General features: G+C 31.0%; 1 protein-coding gene across 1 annotated transcript in view; it reads right to left on the bottom strand.

Moving 5' to 3' along the window:
* Nucleotides 1–4,560: 4,560 nt before the first annotated feature.
* The window catches only part of LOC126768518 (cardioacceleratory peptide receptor-like), a 126,610-nt gene continuing 114,269 nt past the window's right edge, over nt 4,561–16,901 (bottom strand). The window contains exons 8-13 of the mRNA XM_050486682.1: nt 16,101–16,196; nt 10,946–11,149; nt 8,744–8,845; nt 6,050–6,230; nt 5,525–5,669; nt 4,561–4,761 (exon numbers count right to left, since the gene is read on the bottom strand). Of these exons, the coding sequence (XP_050342639.1) occupies nt 4,672–4,761; nt 5,525–5,669; nt 6,050–6,230; nt 8,744–8,845; nt 10,946–11,149; nt 16,101–16,196 (818 nt within the window). The 3' untranslated portion in view covers nt 4,561–4,671. The remainder of the gene's footprint in view (nt 4,762–5,524; nt 5,670–6,049; nt 6,231–8,743; nt 8,846–10,945; nt 11,150–16,100; nt 16,197–16,901) is intronic.

Raw genomic sequence — 16,901 nt, 5'->3', positions numbered from 1 at the left:
CTGAAGCTTCATTATGTTTGCATTCTTAATTCATTTTTATTAATAATATTGCCCAGTTAGAAGCATCCTTAGAAAAACCTCTCGTTATTATATTTTAATCTTTATATTATAATATTTAAAAACTCTTTATATGTATTTTACTAAAATTAATTATGAATGAAGGTAGTTTAAATAGAGAACTTGTATTAAATGTGCTTTAAAGCCTTAATTATGGCAAATCAACAAACCGGCCAAGATTATTTACAATATTACATAATAATTATACCAATTCCCTTATACACAATCAATTTGACATACCCATATTGCTATCTCTCTCTCACTTGTCGGGTTGAGAAGGATAGCAAATATTATAAATCATATTAAATATAATTGTTGTGCGTAATATATACGCCTCCTAAATTGATTAATTTCCATACTAGATATTTAAAATATTATGATTACAATATGAACACTTTTAAGATAATAGAATTTTCGTGCCATTATATTAAATTTAAGCTATACAATTTTTTAAATGATCAATATTATAAAAATAACAATTAACCTTAATCATATTTTAATATTCTAATTAATAGCGAGCACTAAATATTAAATCAAATATTTTTTATTCACTCGATTCAGAAAGTCTTATCATACAATACTTTTTTTATTAATGTTGAACTATTATACTACATTTGAACAAGTCTGCATGGTTGTACATTGGCGGCCAACAGACGTTATCTTCGTAACTTGCCAGTTTCTGGTGATTACTGTGTAATGTGTGGCAGGCTTTATTTTTTTAATCTTTTTTTTTTTTTTGTTTAATATCAAGTACTAATGTTCCTATTTACTGCACATAATATATAACATATAACTTTCATCCGAATCAAAATATAATATAAAACTTATACTAGAATACATTTTTTAAAGTAATAATACTAATTTAATAAATAAAGTTATATAAATTTTTTTAAATATAATTCTTTGGTTGTTTTAAGTTAATCATTCTGGCATTTTAAAATGTTTTATTTTTTATTTACAATATTTTTTACCAACACCAATACGTACATTTATTGAATTGAAAATAATTAAACTGACAAAATGTATTTTTTGATTAAAAGACTTAATCGCTGATAATGAGAAAATAGGAACTTGTTTTAAGAAGATATTTCGGTAATAATGGATAACTTCCATCGCTGTCACGTGTTTACGAGCCATTAGAGGAATGGCTCGTAAACACACTTTTAATATTGTATTGGATTTACATTTTGTCGTTATAGTTCATTACCAAATACTGTTTCATCTCATTCATTCATCGATGTCAAATATGAAATTGCTATATTAAGAACAACACTTTTTAATATAACGCTATTGAAAATTAAATCTATTTGACAATCATTTCGATTGAAAAAGCATATCTATACTTATATTTAAAATGAAAGGAACTCTGTCTGTTACGCTTTCATGGCGCACGGATTTGATAAAATTTGGTATTATGAACCTTGAACCCACAGGAAAGGAAGATAGCGCATAGGCTACTTTTAATACCTAACACCCACCCCGCGTCATATGCGGGCGAAGCCGCGGGCGAAAACTATTTCTTATAATGTTATTTTTATCAAAAAACGCAATCCATAAAATAAATTCTATTATTAACCTAAAGAAATCCATGTCTGAAGTAGTGTGTAGTGGACTTTCCACTACATTCTCGATGTGTTCCCTTAATAATAATAATATTATGTCAATATATAAACATAATAAACAATCAGTTCTTTTTCGCTAAAGGCCATCTAAACATAATCACTTAGGAAGTAACTCTTCTACGTAGTATATACTTAACTATATACTTGAAAGATAAATATGATAATGTCACAAACATATCACGTGATGGCGTTTTATGGCAAGTGATATGGCAATCGATGTGCGCACCTCAATGTGTCTAAATTGTTGGTAATAAAAAATAATACTCAAACTAAAAAAAATATTTCAAATGATCTATGCGTATAATAGAGAATAGATTTATTTTTTATTTTCTGTTAATTATAGATTAATGTTATTTTATTTATTATTACAGCACTACCTACCTAATATCCTACGAGTTATTACTTACACCGTTAGTTGTCCGGAAGAGATCGCTATGTAGCGATAACTTTGCCAAAATTGTATGCTACTTTTATTTAGGCTGTATCCATGTTTTGTATTTTTTTTTCTCTCTGTGGTGTACAATAAAGTATAAAGTAAAGTGAAGTGAGCAGTAGAAACCGTGTTTCCTTACATTGGAAAAATTATCAAAAACAGAGTGCGGACGATTAATAAAAGAGTAACAGAACACGAAATAGCAGTTTTAATACATCGAAATAAATCAGATTTTCCCGCGGGCGAGCTCACTAGCGTATATTATATTATGTGTATATAATAGTGTGTAGTATTATATATATATAGTCGTAGTATATGGCCTTTTTCACCAAGTATTTACGAGATTTTTTATACTTATGTTATAGACAATATTATACAGGCTTAGCTGATAAAATGGCGTCTGTCTATTATTTTAATATAGTTTAAACTACCCACAGATATTTCGAATACGAAAATTCGAAATAATTGATTGTAATTTTTTTGAACTAACTTGTTTCCATATTTAAAATTAACGTTTATGATTTGACGTTAATATTAAAATTATTATAGCGACAGCTGTCAGGTGTATGTAATAACAACTAGAGCTAACGATTTATGTGATTATTTTGATAGTCCCTGCGTAGCATCCCGTTACTGCAAAAGGCAGTTTTGCGAGAATGCAATTTTAGATTTATAATGATCAGATTAAGGTTCAACTACATGCAAATTTTTATATTTCTTTTAATATATAAGATAGTTAGACGGATGGGAATATTCCATGTGTGAGTGAGACAGTGGAGGAAGAATTCGTCAAAATTTAGTAAAGTACCAATGAGTATGGTGGTTAGTACTTAGTATCAGGTGGCTCATTTGCTCGTCGAGTAGCGCCAACCCTAGGCTGCACAAAGCCCTACTACTATGTAAACAACAACATTATTCATGTTATGTTAAATATCTTTTACAAAGAACCACATGGATGCGCGGACGCCGGCAGCTGTGATTTTTCCACTCACAAGTGTACATGTGGCAGGGCAGTTCATTAACCTCGGCAAATATATATTTTTATACTAGTGAATTCTACTTCGATACTTTGATTATTTATTTTTATTCTACCACATAAATATGATTAAGGTAAAGACATTAAATCAATACTTGCGGGATACTACAAAGGGACCACTTTACTCTAATACAATTTCTATAAAATAATATTATATCGTCATATTTATATAAAACTTTATACATATGATATATTAAGTTATACGTCGTTGACAATAAAACTGGTGCTCGACAAGCGGTTCACATCCATTACGGAGTCCTTAATTAATCCTTAACTCGCAACACTAAATTATTATCATATTATCTAAAAACGTGAGGTCAATTACACAAGGAAGACAGCTGACACAAAGAAAACCACAGATATTAAATTATGATCTAAAAAATATATGTTTCTTATGCTGCCCGGAATTAAAAAATATTAAAAATATATATGTACACCAAAGGTACGAAAATAAAAAAACAAAAATAAATAGAAAAAACTAATTTGTGATACAATTCGTCTCGATTCATTGCAAATCGTTTCCGTTTGCTCGTCTGCGTCCCACCACGTCTTGCTTGAATCTCTCACACTCTCTCTAACACTTTGCTTGAATGCCTTTTACCACCAGTATATGTCTCACTTTAAGTTCATTACACATCCCGTGTCCCAACTATGTCTCCTCGAATTCGAGCACTAGTATATTACATATAATTATATACTAATAACGGGAGATCAACACACAAAAAAATGTTACAAATTAACTACTAATGTTGGAACTATGTATATATAACTATAGATAAATAATATACTTTATATTATATATTTTAATATGAAAAAAAACATCGCTAAGAACGAATGTATTACTGAAAGTGCCGCATTATGCTGTGCTGATGATGATTAATCTACTGCTGCGTTGAATAAATTTTACTTTGACATATGATTATTGTACTCTTAAGCATACTAAATACAGTGTTATTATTGACGAGCCGGTTGGCGTGGTTGGTAGAACACTTGCCTTTCACGCCGAAGGTTGTGGGTTCGATTCCCACCCAGGACAGACATTTGTGTGCATGAACATGTCTGTTTGTCCTGAGTCTGGGTGTAATTATCTATATAAGTATGTATTTACAAAAAGAAAAGTAGTATATGTAGTATATCAGTTGTCTGGTTTCCATAGAACAAGCTTTGTACAAGCTAAATTTGGGATCAGATGGCCGTGTGTGAAAAATGTCCCAGGATATTATTATATTATTATTATTATATTATTAAATTACATACAGTTACTTAGAGTAGAGCTATATGTAGAGTGAAAAGTAATCATAATACTATATAGCACGTACTTATTAAAATGAAATGACGTACGATTATAAATCTCTACGCTGAGAAAATATTTATTTAAGCAATTCATAACGGATCCTTTCAATAAAACACTTTAAGCTTATTAATACTAACCAATCACTATGCTTAAGTTCGTAATCATTAAGCGTAGGTGTACGTAATATTTGTTAAAGCATAACGTCGCGTGCAGGCGCGGCGGGTCGACGTCAGTCTCGTGGCGGCAACAGCACCAGTAGCTGGGTGCGGCGTTGATCCTGCGCACGCGTTATGCTGCTACTGCGCGTACGATTTAGTATCTGAAAATATAATCAGATTTATGAAAATAATATAATTACAGAGTTCCTATACAAATGGATATCCAATTGTATAGGAACTCCAACTGAAACTTTATTTGTAATGAAAAAAAAAAACAAAAATATGAGTTTAATGTATAGTTTAATGGATACCATTAGAGTACATTACACCATAATATTAGTAACATTATTATTATATATGTTTTTAAATATATATTATTATAATTACAGCATTCACTAAATATTCATGTTCACCAGTCCAGCTTATTAAAAGTAAAGCTCGTGTTGGACGACAATACAGTCCAAAGGGGCCAGGATCAAACTTTTGACTTTTACATCGCTAGGCAGCCCGTACGCAATATTATGTGTCACATTAACAATGACCTTGTATGCGTATGTATGTATATACCACAGTTATACATGATGTTTCAATTCATCAACGCTGTGCTTGTGTTGCCATGTTATGCTATTTGAAATTCATCTTATATCGAGCCTCTGAAAGCACGTAAAGCCGTTGGACCTGCGCCTGAAATCTTTTTGGTCGTGTCGAATTGCCGCCCCATCGGATTATGAGAGCTAGGAATAGAAGAGAAAGAGGAATAGAGAGTGCACCTGTATTTACGAACACACTTGTGTACTATAATATCTTCCGCGCAGTTGGCTAATCTCTCTTGAGATTAGCCGCCGTACCCATTCGGTCTGGAGGTCGTTATTATTATAATAATCGAGTACATGTATTTCGATGATGTGTAACATGTCTACTTACGGTGGCGACGGAGTGCGACCGTCTTGCGTGGGTGGAGCTAAGTAAATCGGAGTTAGCGGTGGAATCAGAACGCGAGCGCACAGTTCCCCGTACATGTCGCCTCTGACGTCGTCCACACCATAGCCAGCGATAGGGAGGCACTCGCCTAAAAAAAATTAAATTTCTGTTTTGAAAATAAAAAAAATCAAACACGTTTTATGTCGTTATCGATTCAATTCGTTTTTTTCGATCAGATGAAGAGAAAACATTTTGATTGTAATAAAAAAATTTACTATATTTCTTTTATAATGTATATATAATATAATATAACGTGATATGTATTTAAATCTTCAATTTTAGCATCACGCTCATTGCAATTGTAAGTAACACGTAGTAACACTAATAGATTCACCTTTCACTCTGCTTATAGATATGTTAATTATTTTTTTCCTAAGAGACAATAGATGTACTGCACTTACAAATGCGTTGTCAGAGACAATAAGTTTTACTGACGGTACAAAAACTTATAAATCATAAGTAACTCACCTTAAGCTTGAATAAATGTGTGGTGAGAACATACAGCATATCAAGGGGTTTGCTGCAGAATTCAGCGGCGCAAGACTTTGTATGAGAGTAGCGATGGCAAGGTTCGTTTGTGTCAACGGTATCTGATTGTAAACTTGTAACAAATCAAACACTATGTACGGTGACCAGCATAGGACGAACACTGAAAATAAAGAAATATATTCTTTTTTTAAAACTATTATTAATTTAGTTATGTCAGGTTTTTATACGTATACTTAAATTGTCTACTAGGCTTGCTAAATACAGAACCGGCGGCTACAAATAATGTACAATAGGCTTAATGAAAGATACTAAGTGTTTTGATAAAAAAATCGAAATGGCTTTTAGAAAATAGAAATTTAATTAATCAGTAGTGCTTGCCTGGTTTTTAACCTGCCATCGGTGATGATTCACTTATTCTAATGGTTACCCAATGGCCATCCCGGCTCTTACAAACTTGTAGCAGTTGGATGAAAATTTTATATATAATTGATGTTGACTATTGTTAGTCTTTAGTCTGTATATACAACTTTATACTATAAACACATTCATTGTCACTGAGTTAATTGACATAGACCTTCACGTAGCCTTGAGGCGGACCGTCAATCATATGAAAGATATCATGATGAACTCATAGACAATTCTTATTACTTTTAATAATTTTGATATATTTCTAACAAAGGTATGAAATTTTATATATATGTAAATAATTCTTTTCTCTGTACTTACCATGTTCTCTGATTCATGATTCTTAAATTTTGTTATATTATAAAGGTAATTTACAAACTTATGTTATATTAAGCAACGGATTGTTATCGACTAAACGAGTATTACATTTAATTAAAACATGTGATTAATAAGTTCATACGATCTCATCTTTAACTTTTCTTGTTACGTTTAAATGATCCTAACGTTACAACTTTTCTTATTAACTTCGTCAGTTCTAAGTTAACGTCGAACATTATAGATAATAATTTTGGACAAAGTATATTATTTACTAATACATTGTATGAAATTTATTAAGATTTACTCAAAAAAAATAGTTTAAAAAAATTAGTTTTCAATAATAACAGAAATATTCCCACTCCCAGAAGTGGTGTCCGAAGGTTTGGATATTCGGGTTGCTATAAAATTGGCACCTTTCGTTGTATGTGCACACCTAAACTCGAAATCAACTATATGCACAAGTAAATCATTATGAAATGGACTGAACTCGATATTGATACGAAATAAATGTCTTTTGTAATTATATCTATCAGTCTTTATTAAGGTGTAATACATTTTAGCATGTCACGTGTAAAGTATACCGTATAACGTCATCGGAAGAGACTAGCGTCTGAGACACAAGCTCGGCCTAGTTCAGGCGCTTGTACTCATTGAACAATTGTAATGTATCCATAAGTTTAATACGCTAAATGTACTGTCTACTTTTAATTCCATAATCCATAATCCGTAACATCTGCTGGGCTAAAGGCCTCCTCTCCTTTTTTTTTTTTTTTTTGAGGAGCAGGTTTGGAGCTTATTCCACGACGCTGCTCCAATGCGGGTTGGTGGAATACACATGTGGCATAATTTACTTTTAATTACAATAAAATATTTCATTTTATTTGAAAAGTATTTCATTTCAAGGCTTTGCAAAATTTTTAAATAGAACTATAACTACTACTATACAAGAAAGTTATAACAAAAATAGTAACTAGTATTCATCAACATACTAAAACAATATTTTAATAGTATAAAAATATAATATATAAAGATATGTATGAAATAAATATAAAGTAATTTACAAATAAAGCAAAATGATAATTAAGACAAAATACGCTAATGAATACTAAACTATATTTAATCAACGTAGGCGTCGGTATCAATGGCCCGAGAAAACAGTGAGAATAAAAATATGTGAGAAAATCGTAAAAATATGTGTTATCAAAACAACAGACGCGTAATGTAACATGTCAGGAAGTCGAAAGTATCGCGATCTATAAATATGTATTTGATCTTGAACTGAATAGGGGCGGTCATTTTTATTTTTAAATATATTTAGTACATAGGCGCTTCGTTTAATCACATGCTAGTGATGTAAAAAATATCGTACGTGCCTGTTTGTCGGTTAATAACAATTTATCAATTATGAAGCTTTTATGTTACGTCGTGTCTTGATATATGAAATGTATTTTAACAAGACGCGGATTTTATTCGACATTTAAAACATAAATTGTGTTTAATTTATTATTATCTTAATAGTTGATATGGCTCAGAGCTAATCTACGTGAGTTTTAACCGATGATTGCGGGTTCAAACTCAGTGTAACACCATATAACGCACAGTTTCATGTGCTTCTATTGTGTTCAATGTTAATCTCGCATTCATATCGGCGGTGAAGAGGCCGTTGATCAACAGTGGAATAATTTATTCAAGGGGTTTTTTGAGAAATTCACAGTAAGAGCTCGGATTCTGTAGGTAGCTGTGAATATACTCTCGTACCTCGGAAATCACGTAAATTCATTGGTCTTGCAAATAAGCTCTTCCGACGTTGGAATTTTCCCACCAGATTACGAGTGACCCACTACATTATATGCACAGTTATTTAGTCTCCTTTGACAATGTAACTGTGACGGAAAGAGGACAAGAGAAAGTCATCGTCACCACCAATCGTATTATTTTTAAGTCACTCACCGAAAACAATCACAAAAGTCATTTTGACGCTTTTGATTTTAGCTCTGGGTATTAAGCCACGCGAACTGGCGCGCCTGGAATCGGGGTCGCATTCCACTTGCCCTGAAAAATGTAAAAAAAGAAAGTTTAAAAAAGTACGTTTTAAATGTAACTTTTTTTTCTTAAACTTCGCACTGGCAATTTATTTGTTTAAAAAAAGAAAACTCTTAAAAAATAGTGTGTAGTTAAGTAATAAAAAAAATCAACCCTAACTAAATAAAAAAACTCATACTAAAAGATAATAATAATAAAAATCATATTATACTATTCTTGTTTATGTATAATAAAAAAGGTTTTCATACAGGTTGCTTAAATTAAATTTTATAAGATTGATGTAAGAAACTGACTACCGAGTTTCTTGTCGGTTCTTCTTGGTATAATTTATATCTGTACTATTTGAAATTACTTGAATAACGCATATTTTTGATTTAGGTCTGTTGTCTGTTAATTTGTCTGTTGATTTTGGTCTGTCATTTGATGTTAAGCGGTCACCATCACCCATATACACTAGCGCTGTAGAAAAATTAACCATTATATACCAATATTTATCACGAACTAAATAAATGAAGTAGTTTTTGTATAAAGTAATTTTTTTCCATATAGACTTCTTTGTATGTAATTAATTTTGAAATATATTTAAGATCAAAATAACATTATAGCATGAGCTCACAGTACCGTTACAATAAATCTAGATCACCAAAACTTGCTGACTCGATTTAAGCTCTCGCAGGAAGCTGTCGATTGGTATGTGATTTGATGATGAACATTACAACATTTATATATACGAGGGAATCTATAACACATTTGGGATATAAAATTGCCATGTAATCTATTTATTTTATTACATTACGGCATACTAGGCCTTGTAGCTTGTACGGCGTTGAGTACCGGATTGAAGCTTCGGGTCGTGGTTATATACGGATTTGGATTGTTCTGCCCATTCTCAGTAGGAGTTAGGATTATTACGGTGTTAACACTCCCGTCGTAATTGATTGCCATCGCACCGGAATATCGTTTTATATAATTCCATCAGATGAGCCTCTTGCTATAAAAAAAACTATAAGATTAAGGTAATAGAGACTGCAATAAAAATATACTTTATGCAAGAGGGCTCACTCAGATATTTTCAACCTACTCGCAATGTTGATTCTACAAAGAATAACCGGCAAGAAACACAGAAGTTCCTTTTTTCATAAATCATACAAACTTACGTATCTTGTATGATAATCAACGAATACAAACTCCAAGCTCGTTTATCGTATGATATAGAAATGCCTTATTGGAACGTTATCAATACTTTTATACTTTTTTAACATGAACAATAGTTCATCTCCTGAGCTATCTCTATCTCCTAAGCATTTAGCTAATTTCTATGGAGACTGACACTCGTGGTTGAAAAATGATTAGCAGGAATGTTAGTATGTTACAACAACCTATTATTATATTTTACTAGTGGTTGGGCTTTGTGCTAGCTCGTCTAGGTACCACCCACTCATCAGATATTCTATCGTTTCTATATTAATACCATATAATATAATTCTATATTTGTGTTCTAGTTTGAAGGGTGTGCCAGTGTAATTATAGGCACATGGTTGGTGATCCATTGGCGATGTAAGTGTTGGTTGATTTCTTACAATGCCATTGTCTATGGGCGTTGGTGACCACTTACCATCAGGTGGCCCATTTGCTCGTCCACCTACCTTTTCTATAAAAAAAAACCAACTGTTCAAATTCGTATTAAAAAAAGTCTCGGTAATTAGCAGTCTGTCAGATTGTTGTCTGTTTCCTGTTTCAACAAAAGCGCTGTTGTATCGTTTCATCTTTGTGTTTGACAACCTCTTGATATCAACCAGTGTTAATATTTCCGTTTAAAATGTAACATAATTTTTTGAATTGGCATTTTGCCTAATTGAATGAAACCTTTGTTTGTATATAAAAACAGTGAGTTTTTTTTTTCATATAAAAGTAGAATGCATGACGCATTCTAAAAATTCTAATGTAGTTATTTTTTTATGTTTACACAAATAAGTAGGTATGTACCCAAAAAAAACTGACATCAAGTGTTATAATTGTTAGTTAATTGCAATGATTTTTGACAAAAAAAAACCTTTTATTTACTCTTGCGCGTTTCAAATCTTAGGTTTTTAATTTTAAAATGCTTACCATTTCTTAAAGTTTTCGTTCTTCTAGAGTTGATAGGTGGACTCATGACTACAGCCTTGCTTTTCGTCCAAATAGTCAGAACTATAACGGCATAGCAAGCGGCAATAGCAAGCGCCGGTAACACGAAGATCATGACTGACACCAAAGTCATCCAGATCTGCCAACGTCGAGCTGTACCTAATTCTATCCAGCACTGCAGCTGACCTGCAAAAAATCAAACAAAAACTTTATCTTCTAAAAAAACTTATAGGATTCACAGTTTCAGGCGATGGTCGATGATGGAATCCTTATCGAAGATTGCGGGTTCTAACCAGCGAGCACCAATGAATTTACGTTTATTTTCATCTCGTGCTCGATAAAATGTAGGATAAAAATCTGCGACATTTATAACCACCTGTCCTCATTAAAACGGTCCGGCTAAATAAGCTCCAAGTCTTTTCCGCAAAAGGATAGGCCTTAGCCCACCAATGAGATATTTACACGCTTTTTTTTTATTTTTTACTTTTATACGAGGGTTGAATCTTGCAATTGATTTCACGGCAACCGATTGAACTAAAGTTATGCATACACTGTTGACACTGGTGACAATGCAACCTAACAGGTACGATGTTTTAGAATACAGAATAAATGAAAAACTTGTTTATAATATTTTTAAATAAAATAATTATTTTCATGCATTCGCTTCAATCGTATTTATAGTTGCACTTTTCGTTTTTTCACTACAATAACACTTGTACGCGTATCTTATTTCCATAACTTGCAAAATATAATATAGTTTAATAATCTGTGAAATAATTTGACAATACTAACCTTGCTACCCCTTGCTATTAAAATGAGAAGAAAATAATTTTAGTCATGTAAAATTAGCTTAGAGAAGAGATATATTTATCGCAAGGGTTTTAGTGAGTAGGGATCACAGATAGCCAATGCCTATTGATTTGTCCACTAATGGATTCTGCGACATTCATATGCGTGCGATTTGTTATCTGGCAGTGTAGTATATGGAGTGGAGATCACGCGGTCGTGTAATTACCCAGATGGTAGGAAAAAAATAGAAATAGGACAAACCTAACCTAACCTTTAGGATATATCTTCCAACCATAAGATCTAATACAAATAAGCAACTTTGATATTTAATTAATGCGATTTAATTATTGATCTTGAATTATCCATGATGTTTGTCATCGATTCACGAAAAATGGCGTCAATACAAATTTTTAAAGTTGATACCAAATTTTTATTTTTAATTAAAATAAAAGTGAACATAAATATTCAAGTGGAATAGTGTTGTATTGTAAGTTAAAATATATAAATCAAGATATGTTTATGATATAGCAGAGCTATTAGCAAATATATGGATGGATGAATGGACTACTAATTTGTGTTTATAATTCATCTCGTGCTTGACGGTGAAGAAAAACATCGTGAGGAAACCTGTATGTGTCTAATTTCATTGAAATTCTACCACATGTGTATTCTACCAACCCGCATTGGAGCAGCGTGATGGAATAAGCTCCAAACCTTCTCCTCAAAATAAAGAGGAGGCCTTAGCCCAACAGTGAGACATTAACAGGCTGTTACTGTACTGTACTGTACGTAAATCTAAGGTTTGTTTATCGTTAGCCCTTCTTCGATTATAATATATCATAAGCATTTTAACTGTGTTGGCAAAAAGTGTTCTAACTGTAATATATAAAATAAAACTGGCACGAATTTTACCATAACATACCTACATTTAATAACAAATAAATATGTAATTTCAAAAAATTACTTTTCTTTTTATTCTTTTTATTTACATATCTTTGCCAAAAAAGCTAAGAGAATTGTCAAATACTTTTTACATTTTATTGATCATTGTAATAATTAAAAAGACTGGATGAAAATTTATTTAAATTCGCAAGAGACGTTTCAGGTACGAACACAAATATAAAATGTGAATGACCTTTTGAAAATTATCTGAAGTACTCTCCACTACTGCTGGCTCGTCTGATCTCTTGGGACACGAAGATTATCAACAATCTTTAGTTTGAGATAAGCATTTGCTAACGTTTTTCTAAGTGTATATAGAATAATGCTAGATGTCACCTTTTCGTGCTTTTTTATAATTACAGAAATGAAATGTAATTTTCTTAAATTTAAAATTAAACGCGATTTAGCGTCACATCATCACGTTGATTTAAAAATATCATAAAAAATATCGATTTCAAATGTCTTAAATAAAATAAAAATTAAATATATAAATTATTTAAACGATTTAACGCAGGAAATTATAATGTATCTGGTGCTTAGCGGCGAAGAAAAACATCAGGCGGAAATGTGCGAAGACTATATTCCGCCACATGTGTGTAACCACCAACCACTGCATTGGAGCAGCCTCTTGGAAAAAGTTCGGTATTCTTAAAAGAAAAGACTTACCACAGCAGGTGTATGTATGTTAACCGGCTGTTATTTAGTTGTTTATTAAACGAAAACAATAAAAAATCTAATGCTTATTTTGAGGTGAGTTTCTTTTTATTCCGCCATATTGTTTAAATTTACACATAAATATATATTTATCTATTTAAAGCATCTAAATAGAATGTAACCTTTCATTTTTTTATGTGCGATATATAACTAACTATAAATTAAAACAGAACAGATAAATCGTGCAAATAGATAAAAGTAGTAGATCAGACAATTTAATTTAGATTTTTTTTTTTTTGTATAAAATAAGTAAGGATATTGTTCCCATGATATATTCATTAACGCCATAAATGCCATACGGACACTATTTATAAATTTTTTGTAGCTTTGATAATCCTAACAAATATTATAAATGCTAAAGTAAGTTTGTTTTTTTAACTACTCAACGATAACCATTAAATTTCGCATGCAAATTATCAGGATAACAAGAGAACACTTGAAGCCGCCACTGGAATCTAGTAATGTATAAATCTGAAAAATTCAATATAAAAACAACTTACGTGTTCTATGTTAGATCTAGAAAATTGTATTTTAATCTGTGACTATTATAAACAAACCTAAAACATTGCATTTATTATTATACAAATGCCGAAGAGGTAATCCGTGAAATATGTTACCGCGTAATCCCACAGTGTAGGTAAACATTATTAACGCAGCTTAAATCCGTACCACGTCACCCTACGTTTGCATCATGGATGTTTTTACGGTGCGAATTTTAAATATAGAACACACACATACATATATGATTAAAAGTGAAACTGTTCTGCATTTCGCAGTTCAGGAATAGTCTTAAACCTGTAAAAATAATTAGCTGCATATATAATACGTATTTTGTACATATTTTAAAATTTTGGATCATGCCTCTTAAAATCACATAATAATAAAAAGGTTTTAATTAAATATCATTTTGTTGTAATAAAATGCTTATGTATGCTACCCGGCTTGGCACAGGTACAATATGGGGCTTCATTAAAAGTTTATATTGAAGGTCAAATAAATAAGTAATCTTGTGTTTTAAGACCAGGAACCTTCGCAGACATATGCAGAACAACTCCTCAAAAACTAAATAAATCTTTCACCTATACGATAATTATAAATGCAAAAGTAGTTCTGTGTCTCGATCTATCTGTTTCATATTTCTTTCACGAATAAACGACTTAATCGATTTTGATGAAATTTTAGTGTGAAGCAAGCCATAACCCAAAGAAAAGACATAGGTAACATTTTTTATACCCAACACCTATCCGCCCTCAAAATAAGTAGGTGAAACCGCGGGCGAAAACTAATATTATAAATATTTTAAGAAGATAAATTATGTTATAACAAAACACATTATTAATATAACTTATATCGTGTCCACGTACATGAGAATAATTAGGTAATTTGATGACTTAAATAATTCAGAATAACCACACTAACTACTAAATAAATTACTAGCCATCACTCTTAATAACAAAGTCATTAGTTCCGCACGAAATAGTCGGTGATAACAAACGGTGATTTATAAATCTGATGCAGGATATATCAAATTAAATATAATTAGCAAATTTTTATCATTTTATTATTTAAATATGTCCTGGAGTATATGAATCTTTGAATTATAGTATAAACTATACTTGATCACTTGAAATTACGACCACAGATAAAAATAAGATATTTTTGAGATTTGTTATACTACGACGCAGGCTATGACTGATGTTTGGTTGTTAACAATTACATTTGTAAATGTAAAATTATTATGTTCAATTTAAAAAGAAGAGACGAAATCATGTAAAAAACTTAATACAAAATATATTTACTTTTTATATTTTATATTTTGCTTATTTTGTCAACGTCGGAGACAAAACTGTCGGTCCAGACATTTTGATATGTGCCAAAACGTAACAAATACGCAAAGTATGCTTGCAAGATTTATAGACTTCCCAAATGTCTATAGAAAAGTCCGGATCAACGCAATATATCTTGACAAAATAAGTCATAGTCATTAATTTATGTTTTAATAAATCGAAAAATAGATAAATTTTGTTGGGACGATAAATTTAGTTGTCATACAGTAATCGAATAAAAAAACATAAAGTTGCTGTTTATATTTTTTTAATACAGAATAGAAGCTTACATATATATCAAGGTACATCTTCTTTGTGCAAATTAATCTGTATATTCTCTAGTTCATAATGACGTGAAAACAAATCTATTCATTTTATATTTTTAAAGCATGATAAAAGACGTGATATGTTCATTAACACGTAAAGTCTACACAGTACGTGGGGCGATAGCTAATAGTTAGATACTGAGATTATGAGTTCATTTAAATATTTACAATTACACAGTAGAAAATATTACAGATTTTTTAGAACTAATTAATGTACAAGTGGATTGAAAGTGAATAGAGGAGTCTTTAAAATAGAAATCGGGTAGGCGGTGTGACAATATATATACAAATATGTACCAAATAATAATTATACGTATTTCACAAATAAAATATATATAACTATAATAGACTACTATATATATTTATGCTAAATGAGAATAATATTCCAAAAGCCACCAAAACACACCATTTTACGACGGGCTAATCTTAATATCTGGTTTACAGATATACAAATACTTCTTGATAATAATAAACATAGTTTCTTAATTTTCTTAATTTTTTAACAAAAATAGAATATATTAAGTAAATACATAAACTCACCTTGCACTTCCTTTACTTCGTAGAGTATAAGAAGTGGGATGGAGAAGACTATACTAATAAGCCAGGCTGACACGATGAGACCTCTTGCACGGTTCCCTATAAAAAAAAAAGATTAAGTAAACCACTCCATACACTTTTTCTGTACAAACTATATAAATGTTGTTGATAACGTAAACCTCCTATTTAAAATAAATTTTTTAATGGATTCCAAGCTAATATTTAATATGACGTCAATAATATTAAATACCAATATTAAGCTTGTAACTAATTTAACACACATGTACTCACTCACGCACATATACAAAGTCGTACATACATACATACCCACATACAGACATTCGCGCAGGGTTTGTCAGAGTAGTTTCCAAATTCATTCAATATACATATTTGAAATAGTGCCTACTGACACGGTTCAAATTAGTTTAAAAGTGTTGCATTAATAACATTCGTAGTACAAGTAATAGACCGATCTGACTACCGTTGTTATGCGACGATATATCACTAGACAAATATTTTTAATGCAAATCAATCTATAATTAGAGAATTTATTTTTTCTAACTTCGTTCTATATATAGTATATATTTGATTCAATATTTTAATACTAACTTTATTTACTCTAAGCAAAAAAACGATATCATTATGCATCTTCAGATACATTACTTGAATTATTCGCATGGATAAAGCGCTTTTATACATCAATGTAACGAAGAACTACTCCGTAAAAATCGGTGCCCTATGCATTTAGAAGTTAAAGTATGTATTGATTTCAAAATATTTTGTTTATATAATTACACATTAATT

This window comes from Nymphalis io, chromosome 5 (assembly GCF_905147045.1).
Source record: "Nymphalis io chromosome 5, ilAglIoxx1.1, whole genome shotgun sequence".
Lineage (NCBI taxonomy): Eukaryota > Metazoa > Arthropoda > Insecta > Lepidoptera > Nymphalidae > Nymphalis > Nymphalis io.
The sequence above is the reverse complement of the archived record's forward strand: the minus strand, read 5'-3'. Positions and strand labels throughout refer to the sequence as shown.